We start from the raw sequence: 14,602 nt of genomic DNA, 5'->3' as shown, positions 1-14,602 counted from the left end.
AATTTGAAATGCCGGTTGATTTAGCTGAGCACTTTTTCTTGGGTTACCCCGGCTTGATAGGGAGACTGTGTGGCAGCAACCGTATTTTTAACAGGGTATTAATTTTGATATAGCAATAAGTCCTTTTTCAGGGCTGCTCCCTGCAGCTATTTAGTGCAATGTCAAGGCACTATAGAGTTTCCAGCAGCGATGATATTCAGCAATACAAGCCACCCTAAGCTAGAGGGTTTTAGGCGCGGTTCTTCACCAACAGCTTGTAGGTAGGAGAGATCAGAGCAGGTGCAGCACCTGATCCCACACCTGTGCTCCTCCTCCGGAAACTCCATAACATACCCGTAGCAAGTTCTTTTTAAGGTTCTTTTAAGGAACAGAAGCATCTCTGTATGTTCAGCTATACGTCTGTTTCTGCTATCAGTAATGTTGTTTGATGCTAAGCTGAACAGTCTCATTTTCAGCACTACTGCATGGGGCAGAAAGATCATTTTGGGCCATTTTAGCCAGAGCTTGAAATCTCAGTTTATTACCTACCCAGTACTTCAGGGGTTTGTCTGAACAAGGTACAGTGATCTCTCTTACAATAATACAATACAACAGCAATTTGTATTGGAAGAATAGAAGTGAACCATTTTTAGTTGAGTCTCCACTACAGCTTAAAATGAAATGGGAACATGCAGTTTGAAAAAACTCCACAAGATAGAGTATGGGTAGGAAGTGCAGGTATCGGTTTAAGTATCAGTGAATTTGCATGAGTACAAGTACTCATGCAAATACTTGGTATCTGTATCGGTGCAACCCTAGTGTGTATATATATATATATATATATATGTGTGTGTGTATGTATATATGTGAAATAGTAAGGTTCTTATGCCACTTTATAGATCATTAGTTAGGCCTCATCTTGAGTATTGTGTGCAGTTCTGGAGGCCATATCTTCAGAAGGATATTAACAAACTTGAATCTGTGCAAAGGAGGGCTACCAAAATGGTACATGGTCTAAAAAATAAAACTTACCAGGATAGGCTCAATGACCTAAATATGTATAGCTTAGAGGAGAGAAGGGAAAGAGGTGATATGATAGCAACTTTCAAGTACATTAAAGGGTTTAGTAAAACTGAGGCTGTGGGTATTTTACATAAAATGGAAAATTCAAGAACAAGGGGTCATGAGCTCAAGCTAAAGGGTAGTAGATTCAGGAGTAATTTGAGGAAGCACTTCTTTACAGAAAGAGTGATTGATTTATGGAATAAACTTCCTCAAGAGGTAGTAGCAACAAACACTGTGGGGGACTTTAAAAATGCATGGGACAAGCATAGGGCTATCCTACGAACTAGATAAGTTTATACTGTTAGGTAAGGTGGGGCAGACTTGCTGGGCCTATGGCTCTTATCTGCCGTCAATATCTATGTTTCTATATATATATATATATATATATATATACACACTGCATATATAAACATTTATTGTGTGCATTTCAGACTGATATACACTATAAATGTATAAAGCATTTATTGTGTACTCAGATATTCTGCACTGTGGTGTTTAATTACTGATATATACTGTGCATATATAAACATTTATTGTATGTGCAGACCTTTTATGATGTGGTTCTTAATTGCTGATATATACTGTGCATATATATATATTTATTGTATGTGCTGACCTTGTATGATCTGGTGCTTAATTGCTGATATATACCTGTCAGTTTTTCATTTTTATCTAAATAGAAATACAAAGTAATTTGTAAAAGATATACATAAATATACAAAGTCATTAGAAAGTCAGAGTTTAAATGTAATAAAATGTAATCTGAAGTGTAAAGTGATATAAAATAGAAAGCACAAAGTGTAAATGCAGCAGAACTCTCATGTCATACAGTGCTATATTGCACTGGGCTTGACTCTGCTTCACATACAGAAATGCAGGGAATGCCCCTTGAAGAAGTAAAGCAAAATCTGCCTTTTAGGAATTTCACTAGGGATCTCGCAGTGCTGGAGAATCATTTTATATCATCTCACCTGAGCAGAGAGATTTAGATCATCAGGCCCTTAGCAAGAGGCTTTTGTGAAAAATGACAAATTAGAGCATTTTGTTTCTTGCAAATGTCCCTGTGCCCTGCATAGTAACCACTGCACCGAGTTAAAGGGATAGAAAGGTCAAATTTGAAACATACATGGGTGCATTTCAGTTTTAAATAGAAGCATCTTTTCAATATACTTCCATTAGCAAAAATGCATTTAGTAAACATTATTACTGTTTTCTAGCTGCATATGCACATATGCTAGGAGAGCTTGTGCACCAGGATTCAAACACTGCACCTTCTCAGAGAGTCAGCAGTAGATTGTATGACACAAATTAAGTCTTCACAGACACAATACACAAGACTGCCAGCTCTGTTAGCTTGAATACTGGTGCACGTGCACTCACAGCATATGTGCGTATGCTGCTGAAAAACAGTAATAACCTTTACTAGAAACATTTTTGCTAAAGGAAATATATTTCAAAATGCTTCTAATTAATTTAAAGGGACACTGAACCTAAATTTTTTCTTTCGTGATTCAGATAGAGCAGCAATTTTAAGCAACTTTCTAATTTACTCCTATTATCAATTTTTCTTCATTCTCTTGCTAACTTTATTTGAAAAAGAAGGCATCTAAGCCTTTTTTTGGTTCAGAACAACTGACAGCACTTTTTTATTGGTGGATAAATTTATCCACCAATCAGCAAGAACAACCCAGGCTGTTCACCAAAAATGGGCTGGCATCTAAACTTAAATTCTTGCATTTCAAATAAAGATAACAAGAGAATAAAGAAAATTTGATAATAGGAGTAAATTAGAAAGTTGCTTAAAATGAATCACGAAAGAAAAAAATTGGGTTCAGTGTCCCTTTAAGACTGAAATGCTCAAAAGCACATTTCAGTTTTGACCTTTGTAAATCTTTAACAGCTAATAAGCACAACCCGTCCTGTCTAACTGGTCTGGAGAGTTTGCGTTATTAGTGGCTTCTGCGGATGGTAATAGAGGCTACAATAAAAGCTTTAGACTTAGGGCATCTGGAGACTTTAAAATTAAATGTTTGCTGCTTGATCCAACTAAGACACAAAGTGACACACGGATGCCAAGAGATTTATTGTACGCACGGAGCAAACAGACAATGATCCAACATAATATCACCTGGGACTGATTTATCCGTCACATGAGCACAGACATAGTTCAAACTTGTACAGGAACGGGTAGTTAATGTGAATAGGTACAGAGATACGATGTACACTTATATACACTTGTAGCTAGGGGAGATGTGGATTTTATACAGATCTGTGTAGAATGAAATATTCACTGTCACATCACAAGCTGCTGTTGTATAAATACTTAGTTAAAGATCTTAAAGGGACAGTAAAGTCAAAATTAACCTTTCATGATTCAGATAGGGCCTGCAATTTTAAACAATTTTCCATTTCACTTTTATCATCAAATTTGCTTTGTTCTCTTGGTATTCTTAGTTGAAAGCTAAACCTAGGTAGGCTCAAACTGATTTCTAAACCGTTGAAGGCCGCCTCTTATCTCAATGCATTTGACAGTTTTTCACAGCTAGAGAGCATTAGTTTATGTGTGCCATATAGATAACATTGTCCTCATTCCCATGGAGTTATTTATGAGTCAGCACTGATTGGCTAAAATGCAAGTCTGTCAAAAGAACTTAGATAAGGGGCAGTCTGTAGAGGCTTAGATATAAGGTAATCACAGAGGTAAAAAGTATATTAAAGGGACATTATACACTAGATTTATCTTTGCATAAATGTTTTGTAGATGATCCATTTATATAGCCTACACAGCTTTTTTTTTTTTTTTTTAAAGATTAGTTTTGCTTATTTTTAAATAACATTGCGCTGATTTTCAGACTCCTAACCAAGCCCCAAAGTTTTAGGAGAATACTGATGTATACCTACTCCAGCTTGCTCCTGCTTGTGTAAAGAGTCTTTTCATATGCAGAGGAAGGGGGGGGGGTGTCTGCTATTTCCCACTTGCAGTAGGTGTTCCAGCTAGCCTTTTCAACAGTGTTAAACTGGGAGCTTCTAAGTAAGTTTTTAAACAGTTTGATACTGGAGTTTTAGATCATTATCTGTGCATATTATTATTTATAATAGTGTCTGTTACATGTAGTTATATGATAATGAGTGTATACTGTCCCTTTAAGAAAACAAATCAGTGGCAGATTTCCGTGCTCTTTGCCTTTGTAATATACTTACATGGGATGCGGTTCAGGATACTGTCAATCCAGGAAGGGGGAGTGTCTGCTTTTTTTGCTGTAGAACCACTTGCAGTGGGTGTTCCAGCTAACCCTTTCAACAGAGCTAAACTGGGAGCTTCTAAGTAAGTTTTTAAAAGGTTTTATACTGGATTTTTATATCAGTATCTGTGCATATTATTCTTTATAGTAGCGTCTATTACATGCAGTTATATGACAATTGGTGTATACTGTCCCTTTAATATAACCATTTTGGTTATGCAATACTGGGGAATGGGTAATAAAGGGATTATATATCTTTTTAAACAATAACAATTCTGGAGTAGACTGTCCCTTTAATGATATATAAATATAGCATATATATCTATTAATTTATCTATATTTATAATCTCTAAAGAACCCAATATTGTATAAACAATACCTAGGTGTGTCTTATGCTAATGCACTATTATCCTTTATAAATGCTGAAAATACCAAGATAGATTTCTTAATAAATAGTTTTTATTGTATACTCTCTCATTAAAGGGACGTTAAACAGTAAATACACGCTAGACATAATGAGGTATTCAAAGCAAAGATCAGCCTTAGAATAATATACAGATGTATTTTATTACAGTTATATTAGTTGTTAAAATACTGAAAATATACGTGTAAAGGTTTAGTTTCTATAAAATACTTTAGTTTTATAAAGTAACGTGCGCCGCCATGTTTGAACTAGTTTCCTGTTTATCACTGTTTGTGGAAACAAGACTTTTTAGATTGTCCTGTGTCCCACACAGTTTAGTTTGGAAGTCTCTTTTATTGTCTGTTTTATATATTTAGTTCATTGTCCTCAGCGGGAAGGATAGATAAGGGGAAACTTAAGTTAAAACATGGCGGCGCCTATTGCTTTATAGAAACTCAGTAGAATTTTGAAAACTAACAGTGCTCAGAGTTAATTTACAGGAAAAGAAGACAAAATAAATAAAGTATATTGTAAAGTTTTTAAAGTATTGATAATTATACATTTTATATTACAATGTCGTACTGTTTAATATTCCTTTAAATAAAGATTTTTATAGTTGATTTCCTGTGCGTCATTGTTCACCAGTAGCAACAGCAGTTTTGCTGATCAGGTAACGAGAAAACAATCCTTAAAGGGACAGTGTACTGTACAATTATTTTCCCCTTCATGTGCTTTCAATGACTTATTATACCAACTGCAAAGAATTAAATGTATGAAAAATTACCCCTTAAAGGGACAGTCTCCCCGAAAAATGTTATTGTTTAAAAAGATAGATAATCCCTTAATTACCCATTCCCCAGTTTTGCATAACCAACATGGTTATAGTAATACAATTTTTACCTCTGTGATTACCTTGTATCTAAGCCTCTTCAGGCAGCCCCCTTATCACATGGCTATTTACTAACTTGCATTTTAGTCAATTAGTGCTGGTTCCTGCATAATGCCACGGGAGTGAGCACAATGTTATCTAAATGGAACACATGAACTAGCCCTGTCTGGCTGTGAAAAGCTGATAAAAATGCATTAGATAGGAGATAGCCTACAGGGGCTTAGATACAGGCAGACATTTAGAGGTTTAAATGTTATAAAGTATATTAATATAACAATGTTGGTTGTGCAAAGCTGGGGAATGGGTAGTAAAGGCGTTAGCTATAGTTTTAAACAATAAAAAAAAATCAAGCAGACTGTCCCTTTAGGTTTATTAATGCATGTGAAATAGCTGTTTTTGCACTTTGCACTTTTGCCCATTTTTAAGAACCTGTTTCTTCAAATGGGCTGATCCTGCAGGAAGAGCAGACCTCCCAATCTTAACAATAATATAAAAACAAGGCATTAGAAAAAATGGACAACGTGCTCAAATAGATGCTAAGTGTTAATTTTATTCCAAGCTCTAGGTACAACCTCCTACAGGGAGGCTGATTTTTGCTAATTATTCTTTTTTGCATAACTTTTCAATACTGCAGTATACATATTTTCAGTAAAGGTAGTGGTATCAACAGGCAAAAATCAGCTTTTTCAAATGACAAAATAAAAAATGACAGTACAATGTCTCTTTAAGGACAAGCTATACACAGACACGTGCTTCTCAGCTTTCACGTAACATTTTGTCATGCAAAAAATATTTTTAACTTGATAAAATAGTGCTTTTTTCAAATGAGAGAAATTGTTAGCGTCCCTTTATTGCTGAATTAGACTTTCTATGAACCTCGGTGCATAACAAATCTCTAAATAATATTCAGGAAATGTCCTTATTATGAGAGTTTGGGGTCCTCTATGTTATGACAAGCATCATATCCTGTAGAAGGGTTATGAGGTAATATAGAAGGCATCTCATTAGGGTTGCATGCTGCTTCCTGAGGAAAATTGGGAAGGACCTCTTACTAAAGAGTCTATGAGTAGTCCAGGCCACTAACTATTGGGAAGGACCTCTTACTAATGTTCTGCAAGAAATCAGTCTATGAGTAGCCCAGGCCACTAACTATTGGTAAAGACCTCTGACTAATGTTCTGCAAGAAATCAGTCTATGAGGCCCATTTATCAAGCTCCCTATGGAGCTTGAAGGGCTGTGTTTCTGGCGAGTCTTCAGACTCACCAGAAACACCAGTTATGAAGCAGCTGTCTAAAGACCGCTGCTCCATAACCCTGTCCGCCTGCTCTGAGCAGGCGGACAGGAATCGCCACAATACAACCCGATCGAGTACGATCGGGTTGATTGACACCTCCCTGCTGGCGGCCGATTGGGCACGAGTCTGCAGGGGCGGCGTTGCACCAGCAGCTCTTGTAAGCCACTGGTGCAATGCTGAATACGGAGAGCGTATTACTCTCCACATTCAGCAATGTCTGTCGGACCTGAACCGCACTGTCGGATCAGGTCCGACAGACATTTGATAAATGGGCCCCTATGAGTAGTCCAGGCCACTAACTATTGGGAAGGACCTCTTACTAATGTTCTGCTAGAAATCAGTCTATGAGTAGTCCAGGCCACTAACTATTGGGAAGGGGTATTTTAAGTTTGGTTTTCAGTCCCAAGGTCTTGTCTACTTCTTCTGCCGGCTGGAGATTGTGCCATTGAGCCATAGGTCGCCTGGGGTGCGCAAGCATGTCTGACCAGTGCCGCAGAGCATTTCCTGAGGCTCGACACCCCAAGAACAGCTTTCCGATCTGCTTATTCTTATTGACTTTATCATGATCCCACACTGAGATGATCAGGTCAATATTCTGTGGGAAAAAACAAAAATATATTTGAGATATATATATATATATATATATATATATAACATAGTAACATAATAGATGAGGTTGAAAAAAAAGACAGAATTCCATCAAGTTCAACCTATTCAAATATACTTACAATATATGAATTTGATCCGGTACTTTCAGGAGTTCCTCAAAGGAAACAAAAGTATAGAATAGTGTAACACTGTAAATAATCACTAAATAGAGATGCTGATCTTACTCACATAAGATGGAGCTACAATAAGCTCTTTCACTGTGCACAACTGCTTTTATACTGGCAGGTAAACAGTATCCCAATTGTTAGGAGGGTAAAGAAATATTTATTAAAACATATAAAAACACATGAAATATGGTCCCATACACAAGATACAGTGTATTTAGAGTCCTATCAATGAACACTTATTGTGTACTGCGAGAGGTTATCCTACACTTCAGATGGTAACGGATTCTGGGCAGTGTTCGTACTGCACCAAAAAACTCTGCTCCAGCTATCCGATAAGGAAACACTCCTCCTCTGACGTAACTGAACTCGTGTGGACGTATCCCATGTGTGATAATCCGACGTATGTTTCGCTGTAGACTGATGATTTTTTTCAGGCGTACGGCGAAATGTACGTCGGATTACCACACGTGATACGTCCACGCGCGTTCAGTTACGTCAGAGGAAGAGTGTTTCCTTGTCGGATAGCTGGAGAGAGTTTCTTGGTGCGGTACGAATGCTGCACAGAAGGTGCACCATTACCATCCAAGGTGTAGAATAACCTCTCGCAGTACACTAACTGTTCCTTGACCGGACTCTGACTAAGTATACTGTATCTATGGTGTCTGTTGTGATATTATAATACATAATGCTTTCTTCCTAGTTTGTGCTCTGACTTAGAAATGTATATAATTGTTGCAAAGAAGCAGGGGCGGGGACAAGGTTGTTGTGTGTAGAGTTGGTTGCTGTATAAATGGACTCTGTGTCAGATATATTTCTAAATCACCTGGATTTACAAACACTACATTTTGGCAACGAGGATTGTATTTGAACCCTATTGGTTTGTCTCAGCAAACTGAGTAACCTGCTGCAATACCCACAAGAATGGCTGCATGTAATGAATACAACTTCCCTGTGTTTGACTCTGATGCAGAACTTAGCTCAGCAGGCCCAAGATGGCTAAAATGGATTCAGAGATTTGAAAATTATCTTATTGCTTTGGATGTTACTGATGCAAACAGAAAAAAGGCTTTACTGCTTCATTTAGCTGGAGAAAAAGTGTATGACATTTATGATACTCTGTCTGCAACCACTGACTCATACCATGATGTTAAAGATAAACTGACAACATATTTTCTCCCTAAAAAGAACACTCAGTATGAAATATAGATATTCAGACAGGCAACACAACAGGGTGATGAACCTTTAGATGCATTTCAAACTAGGTTACGTTCACTAGCAAAGAATTGTGAGTTTTCTAATGTTGAAAATGAGATTAAAGCACAGATAATACAAAGCTGCACTTCTTCAAAACTTAGGAAATGTGCACTAAGACAATCTGAACTATCTTTAAAAGATTTGCTTGATTATGACAGAACATTAGAAATTGTTGACAGGCAAGCTGCGAGCATAGAAAATAGATCTACTGAAGATCAGTTTATTACAAATAGAGTTCAAAAAGACAGTTCAACAGTACAGCCCACAAGAAAGAACCAGACCTCATGTGTGTTATGCAGGAACTGTGGGGGTTTCTGTCATGAGATGCAGGACACATGCAGGACACAGCAAAGATGGTACAACTCTATTTTATTGTAGAGCATGGAAATATACATCTGGTAGCATTGATCTCACTAACTGCGACACAGACAAACGGACTTAAGCCCCGTCCCCAATCTGGTGACTTCACTTTCCACTCTCATCACATCTTCCCCCTTTTCAAAGGACAAAGCATACACATTTTTTTTTTCATTTGAATATAACAAATAACAAGGTATACAACAACAATTTTGTATAGTATATAACAAATAACAAGTTACAGAAAATATAAACAACATGAATTACATCCTGACTTGAACATCGGGGTAGACTACCCTAGTCCACAGTGACCATGGGATTATTCTGCCCTGGTCACTGTTCTAACTAAAGTTAATCCTGATATCGGGCCAGAAGTTTCACCACTCTTCCGCTTGATGTAACTCTACATGAACTGTCCTCTGATACAGAAGAAGGTGATTGAGAGTCCGTTGGAGGCAAAGACATATCCCCGCTGTGATCTTGCTGAGGGGAAGGCACCCCTTTTAAAACAGGGGATCCCACCGGCGGTGGTACTGAGGCATCCAGTTCCAAACTCTCAGGTACAGGCTGAAGATGTTTTCGGTTACGGCGTGAAACTGTCCCTCCATCAGTAAGGACTACATAAGACCCTGGTTTTGGAGAGTGTTCAATTACTGTATCAGGCGTCTTCCATTTCTTCTCATCATCCAGTTTAATTCTGACGCTTTGTCCCACATTCAGCTCCTGCAAGGGCCTCACAGAATGTCTCCTGTCATAGAAGAATCAATAGCCCCTTTTTGCCTCTTCATCCCTCCTAAGGACTTCGTCCCGAGGAATAGAGTTAGTTGGCTGCAAGACACCCACAGAGGGTAAGGTGGTGAGAATCTGGAATCATAGCATCAGCTGTGCCGGGCTAAACCCCGTGGCTTGAATGGGAGTCGCCCTATAGGACAAGAGGGCCAGGTACGGTTCAGATTGCTTTAAAATTAATTTTGTTGTTTGAACTGCCCTTTCAGCCATTCCGTTGGCCTACGGGTAATGTGGACTTGACATGGAATGTATGAAATCATATTCCCTGTTGAAAGAACTGAACTCTGTGGAAGCGAACTGCATTCCGTTATCACTCACCAGCTCCATTGGAATGCCCCACCGGGCGAACAAGCTCTTGAGACGAGTGATAACGGCTTGACTTGTGATTTCATTCAAAAGGTGCAATTTCCAAATACCTGGAATAGTAGTCGATCATGACTAAGAACTTTTTCCCGTGCAGTTCGCACGAATCAGCAGCTATTTTCTGCCACGGGCCTGCAGGCAGCAGAGTAGAAATCAAGGGCTCCTTTCTCTGAGTAGGCTGGCGTTCCCGGCAAAAGGCACATTTAGACACGTCTTGCAATCTCGGAACTGATTCCAAGCCACCATACAGCCATAGCTGCCCTTTCTCTGCACTTTGTAATGCCTAAGTGGCCATTGTGAATCCTGTTTAACATCTCCTGTCGCATGCTAACAGGAATAACAATGTGGTCCTGGAACAGCACCAACCCATCCAGCTCCGTGAGCTGCAACCTTTCTGACTGGTAAGAACTTAAAGACATCCAGGCTACCCGACTCTCGGGCCAACATTCTTTTATGTACTTTATAACTTCTTGAAGGTCTGTATCTAAATATGTCTCTTTCGTTATTTGTTCTAGCTTCCCTGAAGAAATGGATTTGGAGGTCAGAACTGAATCTACATACACTTTCACATCTGATTCCGTTGAAGACTCTTCAGCAGCAGCCAGCGGGAGCCTGGATAGTGTATCTGCCACAACCAGTTGTTTCCCCGGCAAATGCACTGCCTGAACGTTGAATCTGAGCAGCCTCATTAGAAGTCTCTGGCATCTTAAGGGTGTTTTGTCAATATCATAGGAATTGATAAGAGGGACTAGCGGTTTATGATCAGTCTCCAGACTAAATTTCTCTAAACCCACTAGGTAACACTGAAAGCGCTCACATGCCCAACTGCAGCCAGGCACTCTCTCAATTTGGGCGTATTTTGACTCAGCAGCCGTCAGTGTACGGGAACAGTAGGTGATGGGCTGTAGTTTGTTTTCATTCAGCTGCAGGAGGGCGGCCCCTAACCCATAACTGCTCGCATCAGCACTAACCACAGTCTTTTTGGAAGGGTCGTAGAACCCCAACACTGGGACAGACCCCAGCAGGGACTTGACCTGCATAAAAGAGTCTTCCTGTGAAGGTCCCCAGACCCAGGTAACATCTTTCTTTAGCAATTCGGTGATAGGGTGTAGTATTGTGGATAAATCTGGAAGGAACCTGCCCACATAATTTACAAGGCCCAATATTTGTCTCAGCTCATGTACATCAGAAGGATTTTTCATCTGTTCAATAGCACGAATTTTCTCGGGCTCTGGCTTGATGCCATCCCCATTGATGATATGCCCAAAGTAACATAACTCAGCTTTCCCAAAATGGCATTTCTCTTTGTTTAGCTTCAGCCCGGACTCTCTGATAGTCTGCAGCACACAGCTCAATCGCTGATCATGTTCCTCCAATGTAGACCCATACACTAAGATGTTGTCCATGACGACTGCCGTGCCCACATGGTCTCTTAGGAGAGAACTCATTTCTCTTTGGAAGATTTCAGGAGCAGAGGATATCCCGAAGGGGAGTCTGCAAAAACAAAACCAACCTACTGGTGTAATGAAGGTAGTCAGTTTGCGGCACTTTGGATCTAGAGGTATCTGCCAGAAGCCGCTAGAAGCATCCAATGTAGAGAAGAACTTTGCCCCCACCAATTTCGGAGCTATGTCTTCAAGTGTCGGCAGCACATATCTTTCGCTCTTCACTGCCTCATTCAGCTTTTTCAAGTCTACGCAGATGCGTAGCTTTCCGTTTTTTCTTTGCAACAGGCAAAATGGGGGCACACCAGTCAGTTGCTTCAACAACCTCCTCAATAACCCCCATATTCTTCATACGCAGAAGCTCCTTCTCCACTTGAGGCATGAGCGGGAACGGAATTCTACGGGGAGTGGTAATGTTGTATGGGACTGCGTCACCTTTAAGTGATATATGGACTGGGTTGCAATTCAGTAGGCCCAATTCACCAAACATATCTTCTAAGATTTCATTCACTCTGGCTACTAGGCCCAAACCACAGGCTGCTTTTCTTCTCAATAGATTGCTTGTACTCGCAGCTGGCAAGAAATTTCCCCGCCCAATCAATGCGGCCACCAAGACTATGGACTTTTGTTGTAACTTTCACCAGCTGGGGCTGTCGAGGCAGTTTTATTAACGCTGCAAGAGACATTACAATGATGTCTGCTCCTGTGTCAATCTTAAAGGCAACTTTGGCTCCCATTACAGTAAGAGTAACCCTCCAATCATCTTCTGAACCCGGCCATTCAACAACAGACCCAACAAAGGACACTTCTTGACCCTCCTGGTCGCTATCCACCTGCATCTCCTTAATATATGCAGTCTTACACACCACTTCATAATGGCCCATCCTGTTACATTTTCTACATCTTTTGTCTTTAGCAGGGCATATGACACTCTGATCATGGGTACGGTTGCACCGTGTGCATCGGGCATGCTGTGCCCATCCACTTCTAGGCCTATCTGTTATCTTAGGTCTACCGCTCACACTGTGCCTTTCACTAGCAGCTCTCTTGAACTGCTGCACTTCATCCACAATACTCTCAGACTTCAGATCAGCCCTTTGCTTTTTCACCAGTTCACTCTGGCGGGCCATCCTAATAGCCCCATCTAATGTTAAATCAGACACAGCAAAGATGGTACAACTCTATTTTATTGTAGAGCATGGAAATATACATCTGGTAGCATTGATCTCACTAACTGCGACACAGACAAACAGACTTAAGCCCCGCCCCCAATCTGGTGACGTCACTTCCCACTCTCATCACAGTTTCTATCCACATAATGGGACTTGTACAGCAAGGAATAAGCAATGCAGGGCATGTGGAAAATTTAATCATTTTGCAAAGCAATGTAGAACAAAATTGTATCAAATACTTCAATCACATACTGAGCCACAGATTTACTTTCAGTGGAAAGTAAATCTAGTCAGATTTCCTGATCAAAAAGGACAATATTTAAACAATGATGACAAATATGTATTTGTAGTAAACAACATGTGTAACCTAACTCAGCCAAAAGTTGATGTACTCATTAATAACACTAAAATCACTGCATTGATTGATTCAGGATCTGCTGTTAATTTAGTGGGTGAACAAACATTTCAAATGTTAAAACCACAACCACAGCTATTACAGAGTAAAATAAATATATATGCATATGGATCAACTAAACCCCTTAATGTCATTGGTAAATTTACAGCCACATGTGCATTTAAACACAACAAAACAGCAACTATGTTTTATGTTGTAAAGGATCAAAATTCTTCTCTTCTGAGTTTTGAAACCTCATCCAGTTTGGGACTTATAAAGCTTATGAATGCAATTTCACCTAGAAAGAGCACAGGATCTGTAGCAGATCAGTTAGTACAGCAGTATTCTCATTTGTTTAATGGCATTGGTAAATTGAAAGATTTTCAAGTACAGCTGCATAGTAATCCACATATAAAACCTGTAATACAACCACATAGAAGAATTCCATTTAATCTAAGGCACAAGGTTGATGCTGAACTCAAGAATCTTGAAACACAAGGAATCATCGAAAGAGTGCAGGGGCCAACTCCATGGGTCTCCCCAATAGTATCAATGACAAAACCCAAAGACCCAAATAGTATAAGAATTTGCATAGACATAAGGCAAGCCAACACTGCCATTATCAGGGAGCGCCATGTTACTCCAACATTAGATGATATAATTCATGATCTTAACCAGGCAAAAGTTTTCTCCAAACTTGATTTAAAAGCAGGCTATCAACAACTGGAATTTGATCCAACAAGTAGATATCTACATTCTCAACACACACAGGATTGTGGAGATACAAGAGCCTAAGTTTTGGTGTTTCTTCTGCTGCTGAAGTTTTTCAAAATGCAATACAGCAAACATTATCTGGAATTCCAGTAGTTAAAAACTTCAGCAAGGATATCATTGTGTTTGGAGCTACTCAAGAGTACCATGATAAAAATCTCACTGCAGTTTTTGAGCAACTTCATGAGAAAGGACTTACCTTTACTTGAAGTAAGTGTGAATTTAACAAAACTAAACTAGACTTTTATGGATTTTTCTTTTCAGCTGAAGGCATATCAGCAGACCCAAAGAAAGTGGAAGCAATTCAGAATGCAAATCCTCCTATAGACTCCAGTGAAGTCAGAAGTTTCCTAGGGATGGTTAATTACTGTTCTCGATTTATTCCTAATTTCTCTACTATTGCCACACC

The 14,602-nt window shown here is 39.3% G+C and overlaps 1 protein-coding gene across 6 annotated transcripts in view; it reads right to left on the bottom strand.

Moving 5' to 3' along the window:
- Positions 1-4,727: 4,727 nt before the first annotated feature.
- Positions 4,728-14,602, bottom strand: part of LOC128666090 (synaptotagmin-1) — a 192,802-nt gene continuing 182,927 nt past the window's right edge. For all 6 annotated transcript variants that reach the window (XM_053720487.1, XM_053720488.1, XM_053720483.1 and 3 more), the window contains one exon: positions 4,728-7,467. In XM_053720487.1, coding sequence (XP_053576462.1) covers positions 7,234-7,467 — 234 coding nt within the window. In that variant the 3' untranslated portion in view covers positions 4,728-7,233. The remainder of the gene's footprint in view (positions 7,468-14,602) is intronic.

Source organism: Bombina bombina, chromosome 7, assembly GCF_027579735.1.
Source record: "Bombina bombina isolate aBomBom1 chromosome 7, aBomBom1.pri, whole genome shotgun sequence".
In the NCBI taxonomy this organism is placed as follows: Eukaryota; Metazoa; Chordata; class Amphibia; order Anura; family Bombinatoridae; genus Bombina; species Bombina bombina.
This window is presented reverse-complemented; position numbering and strand designations above follow the sequence as displayed.